General features: G+C 43.4%; 1 protein-coding gene across 5 annotated transcripts in view; it reads right to left on the reverse strand.

The window, feature by feature from the left end:
• Window positions 1-27551, reverse strand: part of LOC144773006 (uncharacterized) — a 2495654-nt gene that overhangs the window by 2056264 nt on the left and 411839 nt on the right. For all 5 annotated transcript variants that reach the window (XR_013599895.1, XM_078657750.1, XM_078657753.1 and 2 more), the window contains exon 3: window positions 25418-25462. Coding sequence is in view for 4 of the 5 variants with exons in the window: in XM_078657750.1 (XP_078513876.1) it covers window positions 25418-25462 (45 nt within the window). In the remaining variant the exon portion in view is untranslated. The remainder of the gene's footprint in view (window positions 1-25417; window positions 25463-27551) is intronic.

The following is a 27551-nucleotide window of genomic DNA, read 5'->3' on the forward strand; positions in this document are numbered from 1 at the left end:
AGAGCAATCTGCTATGAGATTTGTCGTTTTACAGAATCGTCTCGTCCTTGACGTCATACTGGCCGATAGGGGCGGGGCCTGTAGAGTCATCGGATCTAGTTGCTGCATTTTCATTCCAAATAACGCGCCGTCTGTTTATTCAGCTATAACCAGACTCCATAAAATTGCCCATCTGATACACCAAGACCCAGGCACCTGGACATGGTCCGGTTGGTTCTGGAATATAATTTCCGCCTGGGGATGGAAAGTCTTGTCCTTCCTAGGTATAGCAGTAGCGATCATATTCAGCTGCTGCCTCTGTATACAATGTGGCCCTGCGATTTGCGGCATGTGTGCTACATCCTGTATTCCTAGTATAACTCCTAGTCCCAAGTCCCGTTCTAAATCCCGTTCTAAGAGAATTCGAGATGAGCAAATGATACTGTATGAAATGATAGATGGTATCATGAATATTGATGTTTCCTGATGGAAACGTAGTGACAAGGAGGGAATGTGGAAAAGTAAATTTTGCCATGTTCTGTGTCCCTACGTGTCATCCATCATATGTTATGTGTGCATGATTAAATATGCATATGCATTCCCCATGTTTGATTAATGACGCAATTACAGTTGTGTCCACCCCTGGTATGCCAGTTTCCAGTCCTCGTGAATACTACGAATATCAGGCCTATGTAAAGCTACGTTGCCACGTTTCTCAGTGTGCACGTTATTTCATTGTAAAGTTCCTGTTTCCAGGCCTCAAAAGGGCCTGGACACCAGATTCAGCTCCTGTCTCCAGAAGCCTCGCTGAGGAGCGATACAGCCCCCACCTGTATCCTCGACCCTTCACTTACTTCCTGCCTCTCAGTGCCCGGTGCAGCCTGGCTCAGCCTCTGAGTCTGCCAAAAGTATGTTATAGTTCCAGTTATCAGTTCAGTCCTCCTTCTCTGCATTCCTAAGCTACTGAACTGCATCAATAGTTTCCGTCATTGTCTAGCCTTCACGGCTCCACGTTAGAGAAATACTGTATTCAATGGTCATTTAATATTCTTCATCACGCACTACATGTAGAATAATGCATGGTCCAGTCTTAGAATCAAGTTAGCCTTTCCCCTCCTAACTTCTAGTTTATATCAACATGTTCTCTAAACATCAGATACTAGATACTGTTTAGGTACATGTCGCCCTGTCTCTCCAGACTTCAGTCTCTGCTCCTAGCACAGAGTTCATAGCCCCCAGCTTCTCCTAGTGATACGTCATTGCCAGTTTGCGCGCACCATCAGGTTAGAGGTCCCGGCTCCTCAGGTAGCCCCCTCCATGGTTTCCGCCCCATTCATGACATATTCTGTTACGTTTGCATCACATGTCTATGTATACGCCCTGTTACACCTCTTTTCCCCCTTATCTTTCGCGACTGCTACGCGTCACACCTTCTGCTCCACCCACTGCTACGCCTACTGCAATGTAATGCTATGTGTTTGCGTTATGTATATATGCTCATGTATTGTTATTAAAAGTCAGCGCGCTCATCCTAGATCCAGCCCCAGCAGCTGCTGGGCCCTGTCACCCTATTCCTATGCAGGTTGTCCTGTTCCTGTCCTTTATGCTGTAATAAACCTGCAAAACTCCTACTACCTCGAATCTTGACTCTTATTTATTGAGCTATCTGTTATGATATATGTCTAGTCAAAAAGAGAGGTATTATTTATTTATTTACCACATGTTGTCGCCACTGAAGGACAGGCAGGGAGCGCCGTGTCAACACCATCCAAGAGCGGCTGCAATGCTGCAGGGTATTATAGAAGACCTCAGTTTGGTAGACTAATGGAGAATGCTACACCCAACAGTTAGGGAAGGTACCTGCATGACGTATCATCGAAATGCATGGTCAAGGCTGGAATATTGGTTGGTGTCCAGAGATATACACACATGGGTGGAAGAGGCTACACACTGCCCACGCACTTTATCAGACCATATGCCCACTCTGCTCACATTGCAAATCCCACCACAGTATCGACAGTCTTTCAGCTGGTGATTTCCAACAGGCACACTACTGGATCAGGTATTTCTGGAAGAATTAAGGGAAAAGTTTATTGAATACTTTGCATTGAAAGAGGGTTCAGTAGACTCGCCGGGTACATCATGGGAGGCTTTTAAAGTGGTTATAAGAGGAAACTGCATGGCACTAAAAACTGGGGTACTAAGGGACATACGTAACACACTGCACAGGCTGGAACGCGAAATAGGAGCACTAGAGTGCTAGATCCAACTTGCCCCATCCTCTACTGCAACGGCCCAACTCAGATAAAAAATCACGGAGTATCAAGATGAGGCAGAATGGGAAACGACATACCTGTGTAAATATATGCAAGCTAGGAGATACGGGGAGGGGGTTAGAGCTGGGAAAACACTGGTCGGACTACTCCGGCCCCCGAGGGGCTAACTATATAAACAAATTACAGACAGAGGCTGGGGAGACAGCCAGAACACTCAGCGATATATTGCAAATAATGTCTAACTTTTATAAACAACTGTACACCTCCCATACAAAACCAGCCCAGTCAGTCATAGATAAATACTTAGAAACGGTAGCCCTAGCATGGTTTAATAGGGGAGCCCGAGAATACATGGACTTACCAATAACGGTGGAAGATGTAAGGCAGGTGATTGGCGGAATGTCGGCTGACAAGTCCCCAGGGGCAGATGGCTTGACAAAGAATATGCAGATATTTTAGCTCCTCATTTACTGCAGGTGTAGCTAGAGGCGATGAAAACGGGAATCCTGCCACCTACTCTAAGAGAAGCCACCATCTTCACACCATTAAAGCCTGATAAGGACCCCACATTGCCATATTCATACTGACCACTGTCGTTTATCAATCTGGATGCTGATATTCACCAAATTTATTGCGAACAGACCACACCCGATGCTGCCGCAGATTGCACTGCCAGACCAATCCGGGTTCATTCCTGGCCGGTCGACAGCTCACAACCTGCGAACAATGTTCGGACTGTTGCATTATCTAGCACCTCAAGTCCAGGCAGCAGCCGCCTTATTAGAAGCCACGAAGGCATTTGACTCCTTGGCATGGAAATACCTCTTCACCCTCCTACCCAAATTAGGACTGAGCCCAATTTTAATGAAACAAATAACATTAATATACAATACGCCAATGGCACGAGTGAGGGTGAATGGGAGGGTGTCAGAATCATTTGTCATCACGAGAGGGACACGCAGAGGTGTTCACTATCGCCGCTGTTATTTGCAATTGCCACTGAACCACTGGCGGCTAGGCTACGTCAGCACCACATGCATAGAAGCATAGGTTTTACATCTAGGGGCCTATTGATATCAATGTATGCGGATGACATGACGATATATCTAGTGAACCCCAGAGAACATTTTGATGTAATTAAGAGAGAAATGTTACGCTTTGGTGGTATACAATTAAACTGGTTGAACTCCACAATGTTACCACTCACTGATGACACTGAACCATGTGAAACCGAATTCCCTATTAAGTGGGCATCGGGCGAACTACGCTATCTGGGTATCTGGATCAGCAGGAACCTACAGGAAATATGGTCAGCCAATTATAGGAAAGTCATGGAATGGATTGATAGTATGATCCAAGGTTGGAGAAAGCATCCAATATTCATTATGGGCAGAATAGCTATTACCAAAATGGTTATACTCCCGAAACTCCTATACTTGTTTGTGAATATCCCAATGCCACTGAACACTTTTTCAGACGCCTCCGTTCCAGTATTCTTGGGTTAATATGGGTGGGCAGACAGCCCCGTGTTTCCTGGCAATTGCTGACATTACCATTCGATCAAGGTGGGCTGGAAGCGCCGGACTTTGAACTCTATGCATTCAGCGTGCAAGCACAATACCTACACTACTGGCAACACCCTACACCTTATCAACCACATGCGGCTCTAGAAATGGATAGAAGTGCACCTACCCCGCTAAACGTGGCTATTCCACCCTTATAAATGACCTAATATGGAACTAGACACTGAAGAAACAACACGTTGGGCATGGAGGAACATAGCGAAGAGGGCAGGTCAAAGTGACCTATACGCCCCGTCCATGCCATTGGGTGGTAACCCTATACTGACACCATTGTCGGACAAGGCCACCCTCCAGAGGGCGCAGGTGCACGATCTCACAATAGGCAGTGACCTATACCCATATAATACATTTCTTTCCCTCCAACAGATGTGCAAGCAACAGACGCCTTCGGCGTCAGATATGTTGCTATATTATCAACTTAGAGCGGCAAGTAGCGCTAGATATATTGATTTCCCGAAGGAGCCACCCACTCTGGCGGCTTTAGAGGATGTGTTATCGAACCCATCTCCCCGGAAATTGATAACACATATTTATAGATTGACGCAAGGTACTTCCCCCATCATCACCAACATGTCAAAAGTACAATGGGAGGGCGAAATTGGCATTACGATCACCGACAAGCAGTGGCTATTCTGTTGTACACAGCTAGAATACTTATCTCCGAATTATAGACTGCGGCTCATACATTTTAATTTTTCACATAGAATATATCGTACGCCGATACATTTACATCGCATGGGCCTACACAATGATACAAAATGTTGGAGGTGCGGAACGCCAGACGCAACATATACACACCTGGCCTGGTACTGCAGACCTATAGCATAGTACTGGATTGAGATCGGTAGACATATTGTAGACATTGCTGAAACCCCACTACAAATAACTCCACTGGTGGCGCTACTGCTATGCTGCTGCTATTGGCAAAGCGTCAGGTCGCTATACATTGGAAAAAGCAGAGCCCTCCTACAATAGCAGGATGGTTGAATGCGGCAACATATTGCAGGGATCAATTGACGAATTACTGGGAACTAATGCCTACCATGTCTAGGCCAGTAGATATCTGGGGGCCATTTGGGAGTTGGCTGAGTTCGGGAGATGCAGATCTCCATAACAATAATTAAACTGTGTATCTGCTATAAGCGAAGAGGAGGAGATTGCTTTACCAAGTAGGTCACTGCGGTGATGACCGCAGTAGCCTATCAGGAACAGAGACACGGAAATGGTCTGGGAAAGGGATGGTGAAGATGTGTGTTGAATACCTAAATGTTGATTAGAGAAGTCTTCATAACTGCATTGGGATATTAGGATATAGTTGAGGGGGGGAGGGTTTATGGGTTTTACGAGTTAGCGGAAGTTTCGGAAGATATGTATCTTTGTGCTCACAGCATTATAACTTAAAATATAATGTTCCAATGTTTCGCACATTTCAAACGCTGCCGGGCCCCAGGGATGTCGCCTTAATGCCTGTGTTACATACATACAGTAGCATATTGAGAATGCTGCCGGCCCCAGGGTTGTAGGCGCACAGCTGTGTAGACTAATTATGTTACAATTAAAAAAAAAAAAAAAATAGAGGCATTATGTTAAGTTTTTATGCAGCACACAAACAGTAAAAAAGTGGAAACCAACCACAAGAGACATACAATACCAATTAATTCAGAAAAGTGGAATAACATGTAATAAATAAAATGAGACCAAAATTACAAAAATCCAATTAGTAGATCCAGAGATATGCATTTTAAAAAGTTTAAGTAAATCTAGCGCCAAGAAGACACAGTCACTAACTGGGGATATCAATCAATCAATCAATCATTGCACTTGTAAAGAACACTATATACCCATGAGGGCATCAAGGCGCTGGAGGGGGGCCGCTACTGATCGAAGAGCCAGGTCTTGAGAAGTCTTCTGAAGGCCAGCAGTTCCTGGGTCTGTCGTAGGTTGGTAGGGAGAGTGTTCCAGTTCTTGGCGGCGAGGTAGGAGAAGGATCTGCCGCCGGCAGGGGTTTTACGGATGTGAAGGACTGTGGCGAGGGTAAGGTTGGCAGAGCGGAGGCTGCGGGTGGAGGTGTAGAAGCTGAGTCGGTCGTTGAGGTATGCTGGACCGGTGTTGTGTAGGGCTTTATGTGCGTGGATGAGGAGTTTGAAGGCGATCCTCTTGTTGACGGGGAACCAGATGAGGTCTCTCAGGTGGGGTGTGATGTGCCTGCGTCGGGGGACGTCAAGGATCAGTCATGCCGAGCCGTTCTGGATATGTTGCAGCCATCTCAGGGACTTGGTTGTTGTTCCTGCGTAGAGGGCGTTCCCATAGTCCAGTCTGCTGGTAACGAGGGCCTGGGTGATGGGGTTTTTCGTGTCGAGGGGATCCATTTGAAGATCCTGCGGAGCATTCGGAGGGTGTTGAAGCAGGACGCGGAGATGGGGTTGACTTGCTTAGTCATGGAGAGGGTGGAGTCGAGGATGATCCCCAGGTTGCGTGCGTGGTCGGTGGGTTCTGGGGCTGTTCCTAGCGATGTTGGCCACCAGGAGTCATCCCAGGCTGATGGGGTGGGGCCGAGGATGAGGACCTCTGTCTTGTCTGAGTTCAGCTTTAGCCTGCTGTCCTTCATCCAATCGGCAACGGCCTTCATTCCTCTGTGGAGGTTGGCTTTGGCGGTGTGGGGGTCTTCGGTGAGGGTTATGATGAGCTGGGTGTCGTCTGCGTAAGAGATGATGTTGAGGTTGTGTTGTCGTGCGACGAGGGCGAGAGGTGCCATGTAGATGTTGAACAGCGTTGGGCTGAGGGAAGATCCCTGTGGGACGCCGCAGATGATCTTGGTGGTCTTGGAGTGGAAGGGTGGGAGGCGGACGCTCTGGGTTCTGCCGGAGAGGAAGGATATGTGGTGGCATTAAACCAAGACAAACTCACAAGTTCAGGTCAACCACAATGGAGTGTAGACCTTCTCACAGTTCGGTGCGCAAAGTTCAACATGTCAATATTTCACAGGAGTAGCTCAGTTGATGCCAGCCTAGGGTCCAGGACCTGGGGAAGCATGTCTTGACAATCAGGAACTCACTCTAGCAGAAGCAAGCAGGGCTCACACAGGTCCAGTTACAGCTCCAAACAGGTCCAGTTTCAGATCAGCAGTAGCAGGGAGGTCCTGGAGCTTATTTTGTCCCTGATGCTCAGAACAGGAAGTTCAACTGACTCTTGGAGTCACTCATGTTATCCTGGAATGAAGGAAGCTGGTACAGCTTTCCATCTCAGAGAGCAGTGCGGCCCTCCAGCAGCAGTACAATCCTCTTAAGAAAAAGGCAGGAGCAGGGCAGCAGGGCAATCCTCTGGGAAACAAGGCAGTCCTTCTTCTGTAATATCCAAAGGTCGAGGAATGGACTGATGAGTGGCTCAGAAGGTCCAGTATTTATTCCTGGCACCACCCTTTGAAGTAGGGGAACTTCTATACCACCCTCACATCTAGTTCGGGAAAGGTGCTTCATTCACCTTTCTTCCCCTGTCCATGCTCCAAGAGGTCTAGGGTGACAAAAAGCTGGTGTCAAGTTCCTTTGTAAGTGTGTAGAGGCATCCCTTTCACAGATGTAGCCCTTTGATATGTAAGTGAGGCAGGGTACAACTCTGCCCCTCCTATCCAGGGAGGATGGCACCCTCCCAGCTATGCCCAGGCCCTATTGTTCACTGCTAGGGCCTAATACGCTTTCCTGGTGCGGGCGGGGCAATTAACAGGCCCATGCAGCTGGAAACTCCTAGGAGGTCTAAGGAAGTTAAGGACAGGAAAATGCCAACTTTTTAAAAGTGGAATATTCAGAACGTTAATCTAAAATCCAACTTTACCATGAAAGATGATTTTATATTGCAACAAATTTGAGTCCAAACATAATAGTTTTACCTGTTTTCATTCAAATGTTAGCATCCATTAATGTAATAAGGTAACCCAATATTATCCTATAGGAGACGTAGGCCTCACAGTAGTAAAAAACACATTTGGGAGTTTTTCACTACCAGGACATATAAAACTTAAAAGTACATGATCAACTTTTAAATATATAATACCCTTCCCTATGGCCTGTTTAGGGTAACATATGTATTAAAAATGGAGGTTTAGGCCTGGCAAAAGGTTTATTTTGCCAGGTTTAATTGGCAGTTTAAAAATGGTACACAGGCCACAAGACATGTTTTAAAGTGCCACTTAAGTAGGTGGCACAATAGGTGCTGCCCACACAATAGTAGTATTACGTTTTAGGCCCTGGTTACATGTAGTACCACTCTACTAGGGACTTATGCCTAAATAAAATGTTACAATTTGGTGAAGCCAGTTTTACCACGTTTAAAGGACACAAGCACTTCTGCACTGGTTAGCAGTGGTAAGATGCACAGAGTTCTAATCCCTGGGGCATCACCGAGGGATCCAGTACATCGTACGGTCTAAGCCTAACTCTAGATCTGAATAACTTTGTGATAGGTGCAAGGGCGGCAGCATACTTTGGGAGGACAATTGTCAACGTGTCATATGCACAGCATAGCGACCTGAGGCGTCAGCCATTGAAACACCCCTCTTGAAATTGCCGAAGTAATTAGCATCTGCCTACTAATCTTCTCTGGTGCTCATACTCTATATCCATTGAAACAGTCTACAACTTCTTTGTATCGGAGGACATATGATGTCACTCCATCCAGTTTAAGAGACCTCCTTCACAACAGCAGACTATTGTAGCCACATGACTTGTTAGGAACCATTGATCTTCTTCAACTTACTCGACAGAGGAACGTGTTCATGTAAGTCTGTCATTACTCTTAAGGCACATATCAAAGGACAGAGACCCACTTACCCTTCTTCCCCTCTATTGATCTAAGATTGGCCATCCCTCTAGACAACTTCTGAAACTACAGTGATTATTAGGACGGGATCCTGATGAAGGCCATGCCGAAACCCACGTAGTGTGTCAACAATCCGCCAGTTTCTGCACATCATGTATTTGTGGTCTTAAATGTCAATTTACCCTGTCATAAAAGTCTTAAAATGAAATAATTGAAATACATTGAAACTGTTAGACCATCATCTGCATTGTCCTAACTATGTATCAATTTTTGTCTACAATCACTGAAGTATTATCATCTTGATTTGATTTTAAAAGATATATGTATTTATTTACACATGTATTCCTAATAATTGAGATCTATATATTTTGTGATATAGAACCCAAAAAGAGTTTTCTAAACAAATATATGAATAATAAACATTGCTGATAATCAGCTATACATAAAAAACAGTGTGATCGCTATTGTATTTGCTTGGATTGTTCTGCCTACATTAGTTGATACCCACCCCGCCCAGGTGTGTCTTTACATGTTCAGAGTTCTCATGCCAACATAAATACATTTCAGCAACCAGAAGGGGAGATGGAAAACAGTTTGGGAAAGGACCAAACCAAGGCTTTCAGGTCTAACAGTCCCACACAGAAAAGTCCATACATAGATTGTTGCAAGGTTTTATTAATTATTACTACGAAATATCTAACTATAAATGTCGCTAAAACAAAATCTTTGGTATTGAGACCAAAGACTTGTTAAAACATTTGACATTCATTGTCAACTTGTTGAAAGATTGGGCTACTTTGACTATCCAGGAAATTGGTTTTACTCAAGGCTGACGGGGTGAAGCAAAGAGAGAAAGCAGCTACCCTCCTGTGACAAGCAGCTGCGGTTGTACTACGGTGCAAAGATAGGCAAGGAGGACAATCTATCACCACCATATTACACGTTTATAAAATGAACGGTGTCAGCAGCATTGTAGGCAGCAGAGCTTTGGAGCTACCTGACTGTAAAACGAGAGCATTACTCAGGGGAGGCCAAGGAACTCCCTAATCCCTCTTCATCTCGAGCTTGATAATAATTTAGTGATGATAAAATTGCATTGCATCCCATCCTCTACTGGCTGAGTTGCATAACCCTGGGCAAAGCACTACCCTACGCTCGCGTAGTTTGCGAAGTTTCTGCTACTTCGCATTACGCGAATTGCATGTAGCACAGTGCAAACACGCGAAATGTAGCGTAGTGCAGCGGTCATTTTTTGCTTGCTCGCGTTCCTCAACGTCAAGTTGGTGACCGCGAGCAAGTAAAATGACATCCCGGCGAGACTTTATTCTCGTTCGCGATCAGCAACATGAAGTTTCCGATCGCAAGCATGGAAAATAAACCTCCCGGCGAGATGCTCAAGGTGGGAAGGTTAGGTTTCTCATTGCAAGTAGTCATGTATGGTCGCGACCGCTCGCGATGAGACTACCAGTCTGCATTGAGGAATCTGCCGCTCGAGTAAAAATCTGCTCGAGCGGCAGAAAACTAAAGCTCGCACTGTGCAAGATGATTGAAAACATGCTGCCCTTCCCTTGCGAAAGGGTCTATCCCCATAGACTCTCACAAAGCGATAGAGACGCTTTTGCACAAAAAGTCAGACCGCAACAACTATCTTCACTTCTACAGTTTTCACCAGATGAGCCTTAAGAGACATTTACCATATTCACAACTCCTGCGCATGAAGGGTATTTCGTCAACCGATGAGATTTACAAAACAAACAGTGAGAAAATGAAAGAGAAATTTCTACAACAAGCATATCCACCGCACATTATACAGGAAGCACAAATAGGAGTGGATACCAAAGAACGGAGTCAGTTATTGAGATTAAAAGTACCCACCACCTCGACCACTGAATGACCAGTTTTCGTTTCCAAATTTTCTACCCAAAATGTCGGAATCAAACGCATCATGATGAAATATTGGTTACTACTTCAATTGGAACCTGATTTCAACAATCTATTTCAAGCTAGACCCATTTTTGCATACCAGCGAACAATGAACCTCCAACAAATGTTGAGTTCTGATTCACCACCCACTAAACTCTTATACAAAGGAACCATGCCCTGCCACACTTGTGGAAATTGCAACAGCATAATACGAGGAAACACACTAAGGCACCCTACACAAGGAACGCCCATCAAATTGAAAGTAAATGCCACTTGCGACACCAGCTTTGTTGTATATCTTCTGCAATGCCCGTGTGGCATACCATATGTGGGGAAGACAGAACACAAAATGAAATCACGGCTCATAGAGCACAAGAGCAATATAAGGAAAATACAAAGTCTACAGTGGTGTTACATTTTGTTGAAAAAAATCACTATACCAGCCAACTTCGGTATATGATATTGGAGCAAGTGATAGAAAAAGATGGACGTGACAACAAAAAGTTCTTACTTCAACATGAACTATATTGGATCCTAAGACTTAATGCCCTGTACCCCAAGGGACTCAATGAAAGACTAGAATTTAGCTGTCACCTATAAACATATACTAGAGTTTGATTAGATTAACTAGTGATACTCCATCCTATCTACTCACGTTATACAGAATATTCTATATCAATGGTGATTCATGTTTATTTATGATTTGCTGTTGGACCCAATGTTTTCACACATTTGGTTTCTGAATTATTTTTTGATACCTCTTATTTCCCTTGGCCTCATGTCGATTCACCTTTCAGGTAATGTTCTACACAACACAGTGTTTCATTAGTCACATTCAACAGACTCCCCTATCTGCTCCCTTTTTTGATTTCCCGCCTTTACTCATCTTTATTAGTCATGTCTCTACCGACAAACACGCATAGAAATACACCGCCGGACAACACTACAATTTTCTCTTGGCACCCATTGGTCTTCATCGTAAGAACTACCATGGGTCACGTGACTACTTAAAACCGGAAGTGATTGTATTCACGCTGGCTTTTTAATCAGAAAGCCCTTTCAAATCAAACACACTTTGTTACCCATTATACCGGGTGAGCATCGAAGAACCTAACCGACACGCTGATGAAATTGCACAGGTATGATAAGAGATGGTGTACTCTGAGTAATACGTTTCTTAAATTACTCGCACTAAGGATTTTGAACTACGAGCACCCGTACGGTAAAGCGCTCGATCGGCACATATCACTATGCCTATTATCTAGTCTGAACACGTCTTTGGCGATTACAGTGACGCCATTGAATTGAGATGAACATATCCTGTAATCACGCGCACTACGGATTTTGAAAAACGATGACTACGTATGATAATGCGCGCTCAATCGACACCATACCACTATGCCCATTATCTTGTTGAACACATCTTAGGCGATTACAGCGATGCCATCCAATCTAGATGAACATATTTCACTTTCAAATAAGTTTGTTTTAGAGCACGTTTTTACACAACTGAATGTCCCACATTTACAATACCACATTTCTTCAATGCATGATTTGTTTTTAGTCACCGGTTTGTTTTCACTATAATTGTAATGAAACCCTTAGAAATATATGCATGCTTGAGGGCACCTTTGTAATACAGATTGAATAATGTTGACGTGATGATGTAAGCAACATGTGAATGCATTCTGTTTTTTGGCCTAAGTGAGGTATTATTTTTTTTTAGAGATAACCCCCTATCAAAGCGCAGGTCCTGAAATGCATAGGGGTGATATGTAACCCTGTGAGGAATGCAATTTCGAATCGAATGAACCCAATGTATGGCTGGGATACGAAATATAAATACCATATTGAATATGGAGGAATAAACAAGTGCTATACTGAGAACTTCGTTGAAGAAAGATACATTTTTTGAATGAATAAAAAGTTCTTCTGAAACAGATTGTGCAAAAGCGTCTATCGCTTTGTGAGAGTCTACGGGGAGAGACCCTTTCGCGAAGGAAGGGCAGCATGTTTTGAATTTAGTACACCATTTCGCGTAAAGACAGGAGGCGATTTACCTGTAGACCCAAACCTTGGAAATCACTGATTATAATAAGGATTTACCATTACTTTATACATTTTCTGAAAATTTGAATTTAACACGAGTGCAACGGAGCCAGCAATACTAGTTTTCAATGATTGCACAGTGCCGGATGCTTGTCCGCACTGTGCAATCATTGAAAACGGCATCTTGCACAGTGCGAACAGGGAACTACGCAGTTCACGTTGTGCTATGTGTAGCTTCCCGTAGTGCGATCTGCACTTTGCATAGCTACGCGTAGCTACGCATAGCGCTACTTCGCTAACTACGCCCAGGTTCTTATTAAAAATCAACTTGCTGAAATGTTTGTAAGACTATCGTTGCAATTATTGCACTGCAAAGCACTGAGAGAAAAGAATGGTTTCGGCGTAGGAATCTAGTCTGAGGGAAACTAGTTTGTAGGATCTTTGGTCTAATCCTGCTACAACTAAATGCTACACTACTAACTAGTTGAACGAAAAATATTCGCATAGTAAGCATAGGAAGCAGTTATTGAAGTAGATCATGAGCCCATGACATCTCGCTATCTCACATATAAAAAATGTTTGGTCTGCAAGCAATATCTTGATAAAACCTGAACTGAAGCTCGTCACACCTTTTACCTTACATTTCGGTTTGGCATCTTACCTGCTCATGAATACTTGTCTAAATCTCACCCAGCAGCCTACTAAAATTGCCTGTCTGATTTTTCTTTTGGGGACACAGTTACTATAAGGCTTATTATGAGTTTTTGTTCTAAAGCAATGTCTATCTTTAGAAAGTGGCTAGCACCCCTTTTAAAGAAATACAAAGTCAAGCACTATACTGCTGCTTTGGTCCTGCGGTATAAGTCGGATATAGAATTAATGTACAGCGCTGTGGCTTCTTATATCTGGGCCACATCGAGGAGAATCATAAGCTTGATCTAAGATTTTTTTTATGTGAATCATACTGTAAAGTGTAAGAATGAATGTAATGTTCTTTTTTAACCATTGTATGTTGTTAATGCGGTGCCTGTACGTAGTATGAATAGTATGTGTATATTTTATTGCTGTTATGGCCTTTTAGTTGAAAACAATGAATTCAAAAGCGAATTTCAAATGTATCTATTGTAGAATTTCAGGATCAAGGCTGCCAACCTCATAACCCTCTCTCCTTTACTTGGCTGCATGAAGCGACAGTGAAGTACCGAAGTAATTAAGAACCCACACATTGCTTTAACTCTAAAGTGGTGCCTACTACCTAGACTCGAGCTGAAAAACAAATTTGAATTATAAATACTTGTTTGCCAAGAGGCTTGTTGGTTTGGGTATTTGGGTTTTTATTAACTAATAAACTAATAATAAACTGAACTGAACTGGGTAGTGAAAATGTAACTGCTTAAACAAAGTTTCCAAATTAAAGAATCCTTTATAACTACCAACTTTCATCACTGCTGACAAAGATTCACTGCCAATTTAACCGCAAAGTACAGCGTTGTTTCTTGATAATTAGTTTGGACCAAATTCTCAATGCAATAGTTTACTGTAAATGTACACTAAAATGGTTTCATTTACAACGCTTAGGGTTTCATACTGGGATTACAGGCAGGTGTAAATTGTATTACTACTGAGGATTCCTCGGCCACCAGTGCACTGAAATCTGCAGTAGTAAATCAAATGCAAAGGTTGTGGAGTTAGCAGATTGAAGTGTGCTTTGTCTTGGAAATTTGTCAATGGCCACATATGTCTGAGTTTTCGGGTATTCACAAACTAACAATTTTCTTACATGGAAATGGTCGGGGATTTACTCTGGCAAAGAGCTCTAAGTATCTGACCTTGAAGTCAGTCAGTCAAAAAAACTTTTATTCGATTAATTAAAATCATAAAAAGTACATACAAATGAAACATACATACCACCTTTCAATATATACATATGGACATTACAAGATAAAATGCCCAAAAAATAAATCAAATCAATAATCAGTAACAAATAAATAAAGACAATTACTTTAAAAATGTATAAAAAAACAGTTTGTACAAAAAATTGTGTGACGGGTCTTTTCTTTTTAAGGCGCACGGCAGCAGCAGGGAAGCTACCAACACCAAACATAATCCGGTGTTCATCTAGTAATTGAAGATACAATAGTGCCGGTATTGCCTGGAGAAACCCTTTTCCCCTCAAAAGGTCACAAAAGATCATAAAGTGCAAGGTGTCTTGTGATGAGAAATTATCCCATTTACCAACCTCTTCTGGTTTACACCACCCTAAAGTATCCCCCAAAATAAAATGAATCATATCCAAACGAAACCTGGTCAGGAGCCACCGATGGAAATGGTTGGTCACGATCTTTAGATAGGGCTCAACTGCTGGTGAGGTATTTATTAAATATTGAGCCCAGACCAAAGGTTTTTGAAGCTCCTATTCCTCCCCTTCCATTGACTTTAGGTTAAAGAATTGGGTCTTAACCCAATTCACATCAGCCTTTCTAATCCCCTCCGGGTTATGATAAAGGTCTGGGCGCCCAGCTTAATGAACGTGGATTTTACATATAGGAGCCATTGAATATTAGTAGCCTTATCCAATGAAACACAATCACATAAAATTAGGTGATTCAATGTTATGTCCGGGTTGAGCCAAGTCTTAAGCCAACAGACCAGAGGTGCAATTTTCAATAAATCAGTCACATAACCCAGGCCCAATTCATTACGGATAGCAAAGGTTGGCGTTGATTGGGGGACAGACAGTAGGGTTCGGAAAAAACTATTTTCATCTAGCTGCACCCATCCACTTGTTTATAGCCCCAAATTGCAGCATCATACGTTGCAATTGCCAGGCATTTCGCCTTATAGATGGAAATAATGGCTTCAAAGGGTCTAGCTCCCCGGCGCCGTGCAAACCCCATTAATGCAGAGGTAAATCTAATTACGGAATGTTTTTTAACTTTGTATTGAGGAACCCATGACCCTCTCTCATCAAAGATTACCCCTAAGTAAGTGAAAGTGGGTACTCTAGACACCACAGCTCCATTGCAAGTAAAGGATTTAAACTTACTCTTTCTATGCCCTGCAATCATAAAATTCGACTTGGCAATATTAACTATAAGGTTTAGAGAACACATAAAACCCCCAAAGCTATCCAATAGCCTCTGGAGACCAACGGCAGTTTGTGACAACAAAACAGCGTCATCCGCATATAGGAGAACCAGGATGGAAAATGTCCCTTCATGCGGAGTGTCCAAAGTTGCCTGAGCCAGTTTTTTATCCACGTCATCTATATACAGGGTAAAAAGCAGAGGGGCCAGGATACAACCCTGTCGCACACCTCTGCAGGATTTAAAGGGTCTTGTACAATTACCATCCTGAGTGACCCTAATTACAACCGATAAATCCTGATGTAAATCAACCAAAAAATATACTAGGTTTTGATCAATGCCTATTTCAAGTAAAATAGACCACAGCTTCGATCTATTAACCAGGTCGAATGCTGATGTGAGGTCCATAAAACCCATATACAGGGAACCCTCCTTAGCTACCGTGTATTTACTTATTAATAGATGTAGGTCAGGCATTGGTCCATAGTGCTTCTCCCTTTTCTGAAGCCATATTGCATGTTAGATAAAACCCCATTTTCCGTAACCCAATCGGTAACCTTGGCCAATATCACTTTCCCTAAGATCTTAACTACTGAGTCGATCAGTGATATTGGTCTATTACAACATGGGTCACCTCTATTTCCTTTTTTAAATACCGGTATATTTATAGACCTGGACCAAGACACTAGAGCCCCGTGAGCCACTACTTCATTAAATACATTTACCAGAATCTTTGCCCATAATTTCGGGTCACATTTATATAAATTTGAGGGGACGCAATCAGGACCAGGAGCCTTGTTGGAGGAGGTCTCTATAATAGCTATTTCAACGTCCTCCTCTAAAAAAGAAAGAAGCTCCATATTTTCCTGGGGGCAGAGCAGACTCTAGCCCCTCCGATAGACCATATATGTTCTCTAAATGGTCTATCCATTGAGTTTCTGTGATATTGGTTACCATGCTGTCATTTTCCACACCCGAGAAAAAAGGCGCGTTCATAATGGCCCAAAACCTGGAGCTTTCTTTGATTACTTCAACCGACATGAGTGCATTCCAAGCCTCTTTTTTAATCTTATTTTGTCTGGCGGATAGTGCTAGCTTATAACACTTCCTCGCTTGGGCTATATGCTCCCTATCTCTAGGTATTTTCTTAAGGGCATACATTAATATGCGGTGAGCTCAAAAGCAATCAGCATCAAACCACCTTTCCCCTCTATTCGGTTTGGGTTTAGAGGTAACAGTCAGGTCCGTAGCTACTTGCCTGCAGATATCTTCAAAGGCTTTAATCACCTCAGTCCCCGGTGTACTAGGCTCTTTACATAAATGAATATTTTCCTTGACTTTCTCACACAGATCATTTTGGAAAGATTCAGGAACTACTTTTGCCCACTTGAGTCTCCTCCCCTGATCCTTTAATAGTAAACTCCTCGATCCTGTAAGCCTTTTTGATAAACCCAGAAGGCCCACGTTCTTATTTAACTCCAGGATTACTGGGTTATGGTCACTAAACGGGGAAAACTGGGCATTATAAAAAGCAACATTGGATAATAATGTAGGGGACATAAATATATAATCAATAACAGTGTCCCTTTCTCGGGCTTTGAACGTTGGACATCGTTTACTTAACTCGTTACAGAGGGGTTCAAACAAGTCTGCTCCAGCCAAAAGATCCTCCATAACCTCCCCTTGTTCCGTATGCTCAAAATGGGGTAGGACAGAATATTCAGGACCCAAGTGGTTAACAACATGACACTTCAAATTACATAAGTGAATAATAAAATCTCCCATAAGAATAATATAATAAAAAGAAGTTTGTTTTGACCTATAAGTTTCTAAAAAAGCCTTTAAATAAAATAAATGTTCATTGCGGAATTACCTTCCCCCGAGTTATACAAATATACAAATAACACTTTAGGTTGACTTGGGGTACATAGTTCAACAAACAAACAGTTAATGGAGGCCGCCTCCAGCCTCTTTGTGGAACCTTTTAGTTTTAATGAGAAGAGAAGGGCAAGACCCCCTTTCGTTCTCACTGCTATACTTAGGCAGGCTGGTAGGCAATATGATATAAACCCATCCAGCCAAAAGTTACTCTCCTTCTCCCATGTGTCCTGTAGAGAGATCACATCATATTGTTTTATGAAGGTTAACCAGCTAGGAACATCTCTTTTCGCTCTCAATCCTGCGATGTTCCAGCTGATGATCTTAGGGTTAAGGTTAAGGTTAGCCTCTACAACCACTAACTGGAAGTTGTGACCATCTTCGGGAGTACGTTCAGTTAACATCTCGAGTCAATCATTCTCATCTATGAAAGATAATGGAGAGAAACTATTTAATAAAGGTAAATCAAATCCTTCTGTTCCTCGTACCCTAGGGGGATTAGGCAATGCCTGTTTATTTCTCCTATTTGTAATTTCCCATTTAGAATCGACCCTAAGTTTTTAGACAAACCCTGACGGGGTTGGCAAGGTCTCTGCTGGAGTTCATTCGAGTGGGGCCTACATGGTACAATTGGCCTATTACCTGGTTGATAGAAAAAGCCCAGCGGCACAGCCCTGATACCCCCCTTTGCCTTTTGTATCCCATAGTATCCTGTCTGCAATATTCCTACTATTAAGATTTACTATAATACAGTCTCCATCAATAGTTGTTGTACAGTTGCCCACCCATCCCACCCGTTTCACCATATTAATATTTGATGAGATATCAGCATTCCCAACACAATGGGCATCACACCATTTTTCAGCTTTAGCAAAAAAGGGCCATAGTGGACTCCTCCTCATCCTTACCTAAACAGGGGACCCCTACAAGAATTACGACCAGGGGGGTAGCTTCTGGGGGAAGGTCAAGTCTACTTTCCTCAGGTGCTGTTACCTGGTAGTAGTGGAACAACGCGATTGTGCAGGACTTATATACATTTTTTCTTTTTTATATCTTTTTTTTGTTGGTTTTTTTTGTCTCTTTTCTTCAGCTTTTGGCAGCAATTTATACACCGTCGGAGACCAGAGGAGGCCGGGCCAGGCCAGGCCACCCCCCTTAACATTCAAGTATGGGTAATCCAAAACAACATTGTTCCCAGGATCAAGGGGGCCTAAAAGCAAAAATTCTGCGTAAGTGTGCTTCAATAATTAATTATTAGACATCAGCGGTGGGGGTATTAAATAAATAGATCGAGAATGCAGAAAAGGAATTGGGGTTGGAGTTAAGTAAGGCACAAGTCGATGTTAGTTCATCCCCGGTCCCTGCGCTTACAACACCTGTCCCATTGGAACCCACATTTGTGCGCTGCGGGAGGGCCGGGCAGGTCTTGAGGGCCTCTGGCGCCCTACCAACGCATCACAGGCTCTGCGTGCCGCGAGGCCACCTGGCAATTGAAGTCCTGGGCCTCGCGGGTGTCCTGGCGTCCTGGCTGCTCCTCTCCCCCTCCAATGGCACGACGATAAGGGCCGGTGTTACAGGCTCCTGCCCCCGCTGGAGTCCCTCGAGGGTGAGTGCTGGTTCCTGGTTCCTGAAGCGGGTTGAGCCGGACTAAAGTCAATCTTGTTCACCACTGTGCGAGGGCCAGTACCATCTTATATCGCCATTGCTCAATGAATGCCCACCGTCTATCCCCTGCGCAGGCTGTATAAATTGCTGCCAAAAGCTGAAGAAAAGAGACCGAAAAAAACAAAAAAAGAAATATATAAAAAAGAAAAAAAGTCCTGCACAATCGCGTTGTTCCACTAAGACCGGGTAACAGCTCCTTTTCTTATCCAGCAGTAGAGCGAATCTCAATTCCACATAAAATATTAATTTTCAAAAAGAATCTTCCCCCTATTTTCCTGCACTTCCTCAAGTTAGCACACAGCCCCCCTATTGGAGATTAGCTCGAAAAACAGTGCAGGCAATACAAGGTGGCGCAGCCAGGGCAGAAGCGAATATCAATAGTCTAATCAGGAGCCCTCTATATACAGCCTATTGTGCAAACGCCGTGAATTACTTCTTCACTTTATTATTACACAAGCCGCTCACAGTCCAAAGCCATTAGGCAACTTTTCCTTTTTCATGGGGTAGCACCTCCCTCACAGCCTTCCTCTTGCTTTTTACAGATTTTTCTGCCTGGGGGGGTGTTCATATATCAAATGGGCATCTCAGCTGTTCAGCAAAGCCCCCAGATATCCTTGGCAGAGCAAGTAATACAAAAAGAGTACAAAGTTCCCCGGGAAGAGTGAAGTAGTAGTGTTGTGTGTGCTAGGATGAGGGGGGAATCCCCTTGTTGGGACTAGAACCCTCACACACCCAGCAAGCTAGGTGTCATGCTTCATCATATGGGTTCTGCTCCTCGTCAGACTGGCGCTGCAATGTCTGACGGGCTCCCGAAATCGGAGCTCTTTATCGGAGATCTTTTGTCCCGGCCATATGGTGCATGTGTGTGTGAGGGCAGGAGGGGTTGTGTGTGTGGGCGTGAAGTGAATAATAAAGTTAAAAAAGGTAAATCAATCCACAACCTATTTTATTCTGGTGGTAGATTTCCTTGGTTAAAAGGGGTGGGAAGGGAGCTAAATGCCCTGGAACTGTCCTAGCAGGTTAGCTACTACCTTCATGAATGGTCGACATGTTTCTTTCCGCGAAGGAAATTCTTCAGGACCTAATTCTAGTGTACCACACAGTGAAAAATGAATCAAAAAGTGATGGAAATTATAATGAAATAATTAGAAACTTGCGACGTGGTATACAACCTTCTATGGGCGGTAATACCGATTAGCAGGCCGATTGGTCCTACTCAAGTTCCTAGACCTGTAAAGAGTAAACAGAACATGGTTTGCAACTGGCGAAGTGCCAATCCCAACAGGTCACTTTGTATCCTGACGATCCATGCACACATACACATACATACATCACGAGCACATCTGGTGGGAGGGTGAAAACAGGCATAGACGATAATTATTGGTATAGCGAGTTTAGTGAGAGATTTACACAACCTGTGGTCTGTGCCCGTGAACCGACTAAAAACATTGTGTTCTTAGCAATGCTACTTGAATAAGCATAAATTCATCTAGTAAAGGAACAGGAGACCGAAAGCCATCATGCTCACCCCAGGATATTCCCTGAAGTGCTTCTCAGTCTGCTTTCCGATGAGCCAATGGGACAAGGTATGGTACCTAACGGGAAGATTTGATAGTCTGATGAGCTATTACAGCATAAGCATGGTATGCTCTGGGCATCAAAAAGGACCCCTATGAGGGCGCACACCAGGAGGTAAACGTGTATCCTCACATGCTCCAATATAGGTGGGTATCGGAGTCCAGTCGCCCCATGGTCAGAAACAAACCGGTTGTTTATGGCCGCCAATATGAGCACCACACTCGCAAACCCGCGCCGGCACCCCCGCGCCGCCCTCCCGCGTGTGTACCGCAGGGCAGGGCAGCGCATCAGAGCCGAACGCCAGGCAACGAGTGCTCGCCACAGCGGCCCATAACGTACCCCAGTGCGTGACATAGCCAGGTCACAACTGCTCACCCGGCACCCACTGCCTCTGGGGTGGTCAAAGAAGTATCCGCCTCCCCTCCCTGGTTGCGAGATGTCCTTAGCCGTATTCGGCAGGTTTAACATGGAAGAAAATGGGGCGGGAAATTGAAGGAAATCCAAACAAACAACAAACACGAAGACCTTACCTACGGTGACCCACGGTTCAGGCCGTTGCACCTACCCCTGGACGGCGTCTCGTTTGAGGCGCTCAGCAGCTGGTAGCTGAGTGCCGGGACGGTCCCTCGTTATAAACATTAATGACAAAAAAAAAAAAAAAAATCCTTGGCAGAGCGCCTAAATCAGAAAGTAACAGTTTGTTTGTTGCCGTTTTTTATTCACCGGGGGATAGTAGAGGCAATGTCACTGTCAGTCTCAGCACACCATCGCTGTGAACGCCGATGTGAACACCGATGCAGCCTCTCACTCCTCTGGAATTCACAACACAGCGGTAGCATGCAATATTTTGCCGACACCGTGGACATTGTCCACAAAACAACCACCCCGACAGAGATAAAAACACATCCCCCAACGTAACAAAACCTGCGATGGACACAAGTGCGATAAGAAAACAGTGACAACCAGTGCGAGGGTAGCAATACTCACGCGCAATGCGGGAAAATAGTACAAGACCAGCACATCGAAAATGCCACGGAACAAAAATCATCAACAACGGAGTACGACGAATGCACCCTGGACAACTGCAGAGGACAACATGTACACCACAACATCCAAGCACTGTGGAAGAACAAAACCGAAAGGCACACCCCACGAAAGAGACCAGTGGCAGACAGATCAGAGCAGCAGGAGCGACACACCCACCGTGCATGCGCACAAAATCAGGAGTGCCCCCTGTAGTGATAACATCCCTGGTCAAAGAGCACCCCCCACCACATTTGAACACAGGACACAACTGGTTCAGCAAATGTGCCCAACCTGCCGAATCACATCTGGAACGCAGGGAAACGTAACATCAAAATGTACTAGTACAAGCTGAGACCTGCAAAAATGTTTTTCCACACATGCAGTGAATTTGGACATTTTCTACTGTCGCATGATTGCCATGGACGGATACAATGTGATGTGCTTATGAGAAGTAAGTGTCAAAGGTGGCATTCTTACGGGCCATTCCTGCCGCTGCTGCAGTGGGATGTGGGCCACCTGCCCCATCACTACCATCATCGCCTGTATCTCTGGAACTGGTATCCATGGGGCCCTGGTGCGAAAACAGATGTTGTGCAACACACAACATGCAATGATCAGCTTGTACACATTGTCGGGGCTGTGCAGGAGCTTAACACCTGTGCCGTCCAGGCACCTGAAACATGACATCAACACGCCAAATGTGCGTTCAACGATGCCCCTGGTGCGTATGTGGCCCGCATTGCACTTTGGGCGGGTGTGTTCAGATCTCGGAGGGGTGTCAACATCCAAGTGCAGAGTGCATATTCTTGATCACCTGTGACAGTGCAGGAAGAAAAGAGTCAATACTTGGTTTGGCAGAATGTGATGGCAGGTCCACCAATCCAGTGATGCCTGTGCTGGCTGTGTGTGGGGTGAGTGTAAGCCAGCCCTCAGGGAGTAGCTGATGCTGGCAACTATACCACCAGTCTGTCTAGGGTGCAGGGGTAGGCCAGGATGACCATGGACTGTTGTGGCCGTGTCTGGTAGGTGGACGTGTATTTTGACATGTTGAATATGGTTTGTTCACATGTGCATCCCCACAGTTGTGCATTGTGCTGTGGAGGCCTTGGGATGTGTGGTGTGTTGACTTGGTACTTACCAACGAGCAGTCACGTTCCATATGTGCAATCCTGGAAGTGCTGGTTGATGATGGACTGTCTGAGGATGAAGGAATCATGGCGTCGACATTTGTGAAGAGTCCCCGGTGGTCCACTATTGCCTGCACATTGATGGAATGTGTGTCCTTTCTGTTGCTGTAGTGGTGTACAGTATCCGCAGGGGGCACAAGTGGGGCATGTGTGCAGTCAATTGCCCCTAACATGGCCGGGAATCTGGCTATGGCTTAGAAGCCTTGCTTGGTCTCCAGATGTTCCTGCACAGTGTTGGGGAAGTGATGGTACTGGGGTTTGAAGCTGAGGATGGCATCCAGGACAGGTGTGATGGACTTTGATAGGGCTGGCTGTGAGACCCCTCCAACTCTAGCAGTTGTTGGTTGGAAGGTACCAGAGGCCAACAGGTGCAGCACAGCCAGCAGCTTTGTCTGCGGAGGGATGTTGGTTCTCCGCGGAGTTGGGACAGTCACCCTGTGGGCGATGTGGGTCAGGATGCGGTGAATGGTTGTCCTTTTGAGCCTGTAGTGGGCAATGACTTCCTCTAGCGCTAGGTATGTGAGAGTGGTGCGTTTATTGTAGGTCCGCTGTCTTACTCTGCACTGCCTCTGTAGTGGTCGGGGACGGGTCCGGGCACAGGGGGTGGTGGCGGGCCCAGGGGGTGGTGGCGGTCCTGGAGTGGTGGCGGTGGGTGTTGTGGTCGGCAAACATCGGTTACATTGCGGTGTTCACACCGCATTACCTTTACAATGGGGCATTACAACGCAAGTCATTACAATAACGTGCGCTAGATGGCGCTCTAAGCTAATGAATAGTATAATTTACCATTCCAACACATTCCCTACTGTAACGTAGGCTGGAGTTGAAATAGAAAATCACACTATTCCTAAGTCCAGCGCCCCCCTGCTCAAGTCGTTGTAACAACGTGAGTTGTAATGCCTGCGTTGTAAAGGTATTGCGGTGGAACACTGCGATGTAACATCGTATATTCGTGGTGGCCTGTTGGTGCTCTGAGCTGCATGATAAGTAGCTCCATATTGTCGTTCGTTCTTCAGGTGTGGCTGTGTGCGAGGCATCCGGCTTTACACCTGCTTGAGGCAGGTTTTAAATACCCACGGCTAACGCTGCTTATCGCGTGTTTTCGGTTCGCTTTGCGGATCTGTCAGTTCGTTGTGAAAGTGGTGTTGCTGGTTTTTTTGTGTGGTTCTGCACGAGAAAGCCTACTCAGCATCTCATTAGCGTTAGTTGGTGGTGTCCGCCGTGGTGCTAGGTTTTGGGGATGTTATCGCAGGAATTCTGGCAATGTCTGCAGTTTGCACCAGCTTGTGAATGGGGTGTTAATTCTATCACCACTTTTGATGCGTTAAAGTGGGGATAATTCAGAGATAAATCCTAGTGAATATGCCCCAATGTTTCTTTTCCATGGACAACATGATGGTTAATTTACAGACAATCTTAGAATTCTGTGATAGTACAATGAATGCCTCCGTGGCCTTACCAGTTGGAGCCATGATATGATTCTAGTTAGGACTTGTCCTTATATATTAAGTCATGGAGATTTGTCCTAAATATTGAGGCATCTCAAGAGCACCACGGTTGGGAACAACATTATGCAAATCTGTGGGGCAAAGCTGAATAATGTATTATTAGAAAGTGGATCGTTCTTCCTTTAACCTGATTGGTTCACTGCATGATTTTAAATAATTGTATTCATTTATGGATTTCTTTGTATTTTGGATTATTAAAGAACCCACTTCCTAAGGGTGCTGGGCTCATTCTTCATTAACATTTAGGAGGCGACTCCCATTTCAGTCTGACATTTGATTTATTTCTATAGAGTTTAACAATAATGTGTTTGCCTATCCTTTATTTTGCATTTTATTCTGAGCTTTATGGTATTATTTGATTTAAACGAATCATTGGCTGACTCCTATTCATTTGATTTGACTTCTGTTATCATGTAATCCTTTGACAAACTTTCCTGGGTTCATATTAATATTTGTCTCGTGTTCATTGAAACACATAATGTTCTTTACATTCAATTCCGAATGTTATTGAATATCCAATTTAATTATTGACCAGGTATGTTTAAGGTGCAGCAAAATCCTTAGGGGATTAACGCCACTCCTGGTTTTAATTCGAATCATGAGGAAAAAGAGGCAACAGTATTAAGATACCTAAATGCATTAATTTTCATTCACATCCATGCCTAAATCGTCTGCTTCAAGCACAGACTACGAGGTGATGAGGATGCAAGCCAGACTGACCGCTTGGATGCAACATCACATTTAACATCCAGATTTTCTCTTTTTACAACTTTAAAGTTTAGAAGCTAGGGCCATTCTCTTTGGGTAGCAACACATTCTGTGGAGTACCTGTTTTATTCAGCAAGAAAATACAGCAACAGAGCTTACCCAGGCTACGTTATCCACCAGATTTTGATGTTCAGACTTGTCAAGCTGTTTGGAAAAACAAAATCACAGGCAAATTAGAAAAAAATAGTACATTTGCAGCTAAATGTGCAAAACAGAAGAACTTTATACTGCCAATCTATTATTACTGCATGAATGCTGCCAATATCTACTTTCCATTTTGAGAGATAGAAATCTGGGAGCATTTTCAAAATGTTTTAGCCTTTACAGAAAAGTAATAAATGGATGCATAATTGTTCAAGACAGTTGGAAGAAGACCTAAAATAGCACTTACCTGCAATGTCATGACAGCTTTCTTTTGCTATAACCCTCATAACATTCTCAAAAGATTTAATTTTGCCATGAGAGTAGAAGCCTCAAATTTAAACGGATGCTACGTCATCTCCAGCGACCCAGCACAATACAAAAATACTTTATCATTAAACCATTTGAGTAAACAATTGCTATAGTAGTTTTCTGAGGTACATAAGATTAGTCCTACATTTCATTTGTCTTTCCTGTACAATACAGTTTTTTTTCTGTTAGATGTCTTCTGATGACCACTAAATGTGTACTTTGGAGGTCCAGTGACAGTGAATGAATATTTTATTTATTGCAGTTACTTAAAACCATTTACAATGTAGCTTACATGTGTACACATTTTTTTTTTACACAAAAACTTGAATTGCTTAAGGTCCATACATCAAAAAGAGTTCACTTTGGGCATTATCTAATTTCAATTCTAAAAAGTAATATACTATTTACATTTAAAAGGAGAAAGGTTATCTATACAGCCTTAGGACAGAATTTAATGTATCTTTTTAAAGTGTGCCTTTAGTCCAGTCAACAAGACTATTTTCTAAAGACTGACTGGTTCGGAGTTTCCGTGACTATCTTCTTCAATAAATCTAAGGCGCAACTCATCCATATATCTTCCAAATCTAGCCAAATCTGATGGTAGGGTGCAAGAAAATAAAACCAAAGCTGCTTCTTTCACTGTCTGGGCCCCATTGCGTAACCACATTGGCTTTAAAAGCTTCTGACAGGACTGTAACATGCAGAGGCAGCAGCAAATCAAATTTAGCAAAGATTCTGTTTTAAAGTTGCAAAATCTACATTTGATTTTAAGTTCAAGTGACTTCAACCCGGGATTTAATTCTTTGTTTGGGAGAGGCACTAGTCTGGCCTACTGAATGTTTTTTTGACTTTTGAGGTCCCTATTTTTTTTTTTATTACTTCTCCAAGTATTCACGGTTCACTGACATAATATCTAAACCATAAATATTGTGGTAGAGAAATACAGTGTGAAAAATATTGCTTTCCTATACATATAAAGGTAAGTGCAAAAATATCGTTTTACACTAATATTGACAAAATATATACACAAATATCATTTTTTAATATATAGACATTGTTAAAAATAGTACATTCGAAATATTTTAACATATAACATAAATATAATGTAAATTAAATATATGAAACAATTATTTAAATATATATAAATATATCCTTACTTAAACAAAAACACACATATAAATGTATGTGTGTATGTTTATATAGACACATATAAATATAATCTAAAACTATTATAAAATATAAATTTTAATTTCCAACATAGTTTGCTATTTTTTTTTATTAACTATGATAACCAGTCTATATATACATATATCATGCGAGCAAGGTGGTACGTCCACCAAAACGTGTCAGGGCTGCCTTTTGAATTCAAGTTTTGGTGTTTAATTATCCACGGTGTCGGCACCTGTTTCGGATTTGGGGCTCGGGACTGGTGCTTCCAAAAGAAAGAAGTGAGCCACCCACGACGTGGTGAATTTTGAAGGTTTATTTAAAACGCTCCTATTTTCCTTTCCTAATGCATTTCAGCCCACCTTGGGCCTTCATCAGAGGAGGAGCACGGCTGATACATCGCACGACTGTGATTGCACTAACAGCGCCCGCGTCGCTCATTTTAATTGTTTGTTCAAGATTAACCCTCCAGTGGGTGTAGCCTTCAATTTCAATCCCGAGCCTGCTGGTACCTGTAGTCCAACCCAGTCTTCAATACTACCCTTTGGTGGGCGATGTTTCATTTTCATGTCATGTTCATTTTTTCCTTTTTTCCACGATTCCCTTGCAAACT

The sequence above is a fragment of the Lissotriton helveticus genome, chromosome 8, assembly GCF_964261635.1.
Source record: "Lissotriton helveticus chromosome 8, aLisHel1.1, whole genome shotgun sequence".
Lineage (NCBI taxonomy): Eukaryota > Metazoa > Chordata > Amphibia > Caudata > Salamandridae > Lissotriton > Lissotriton helveticus.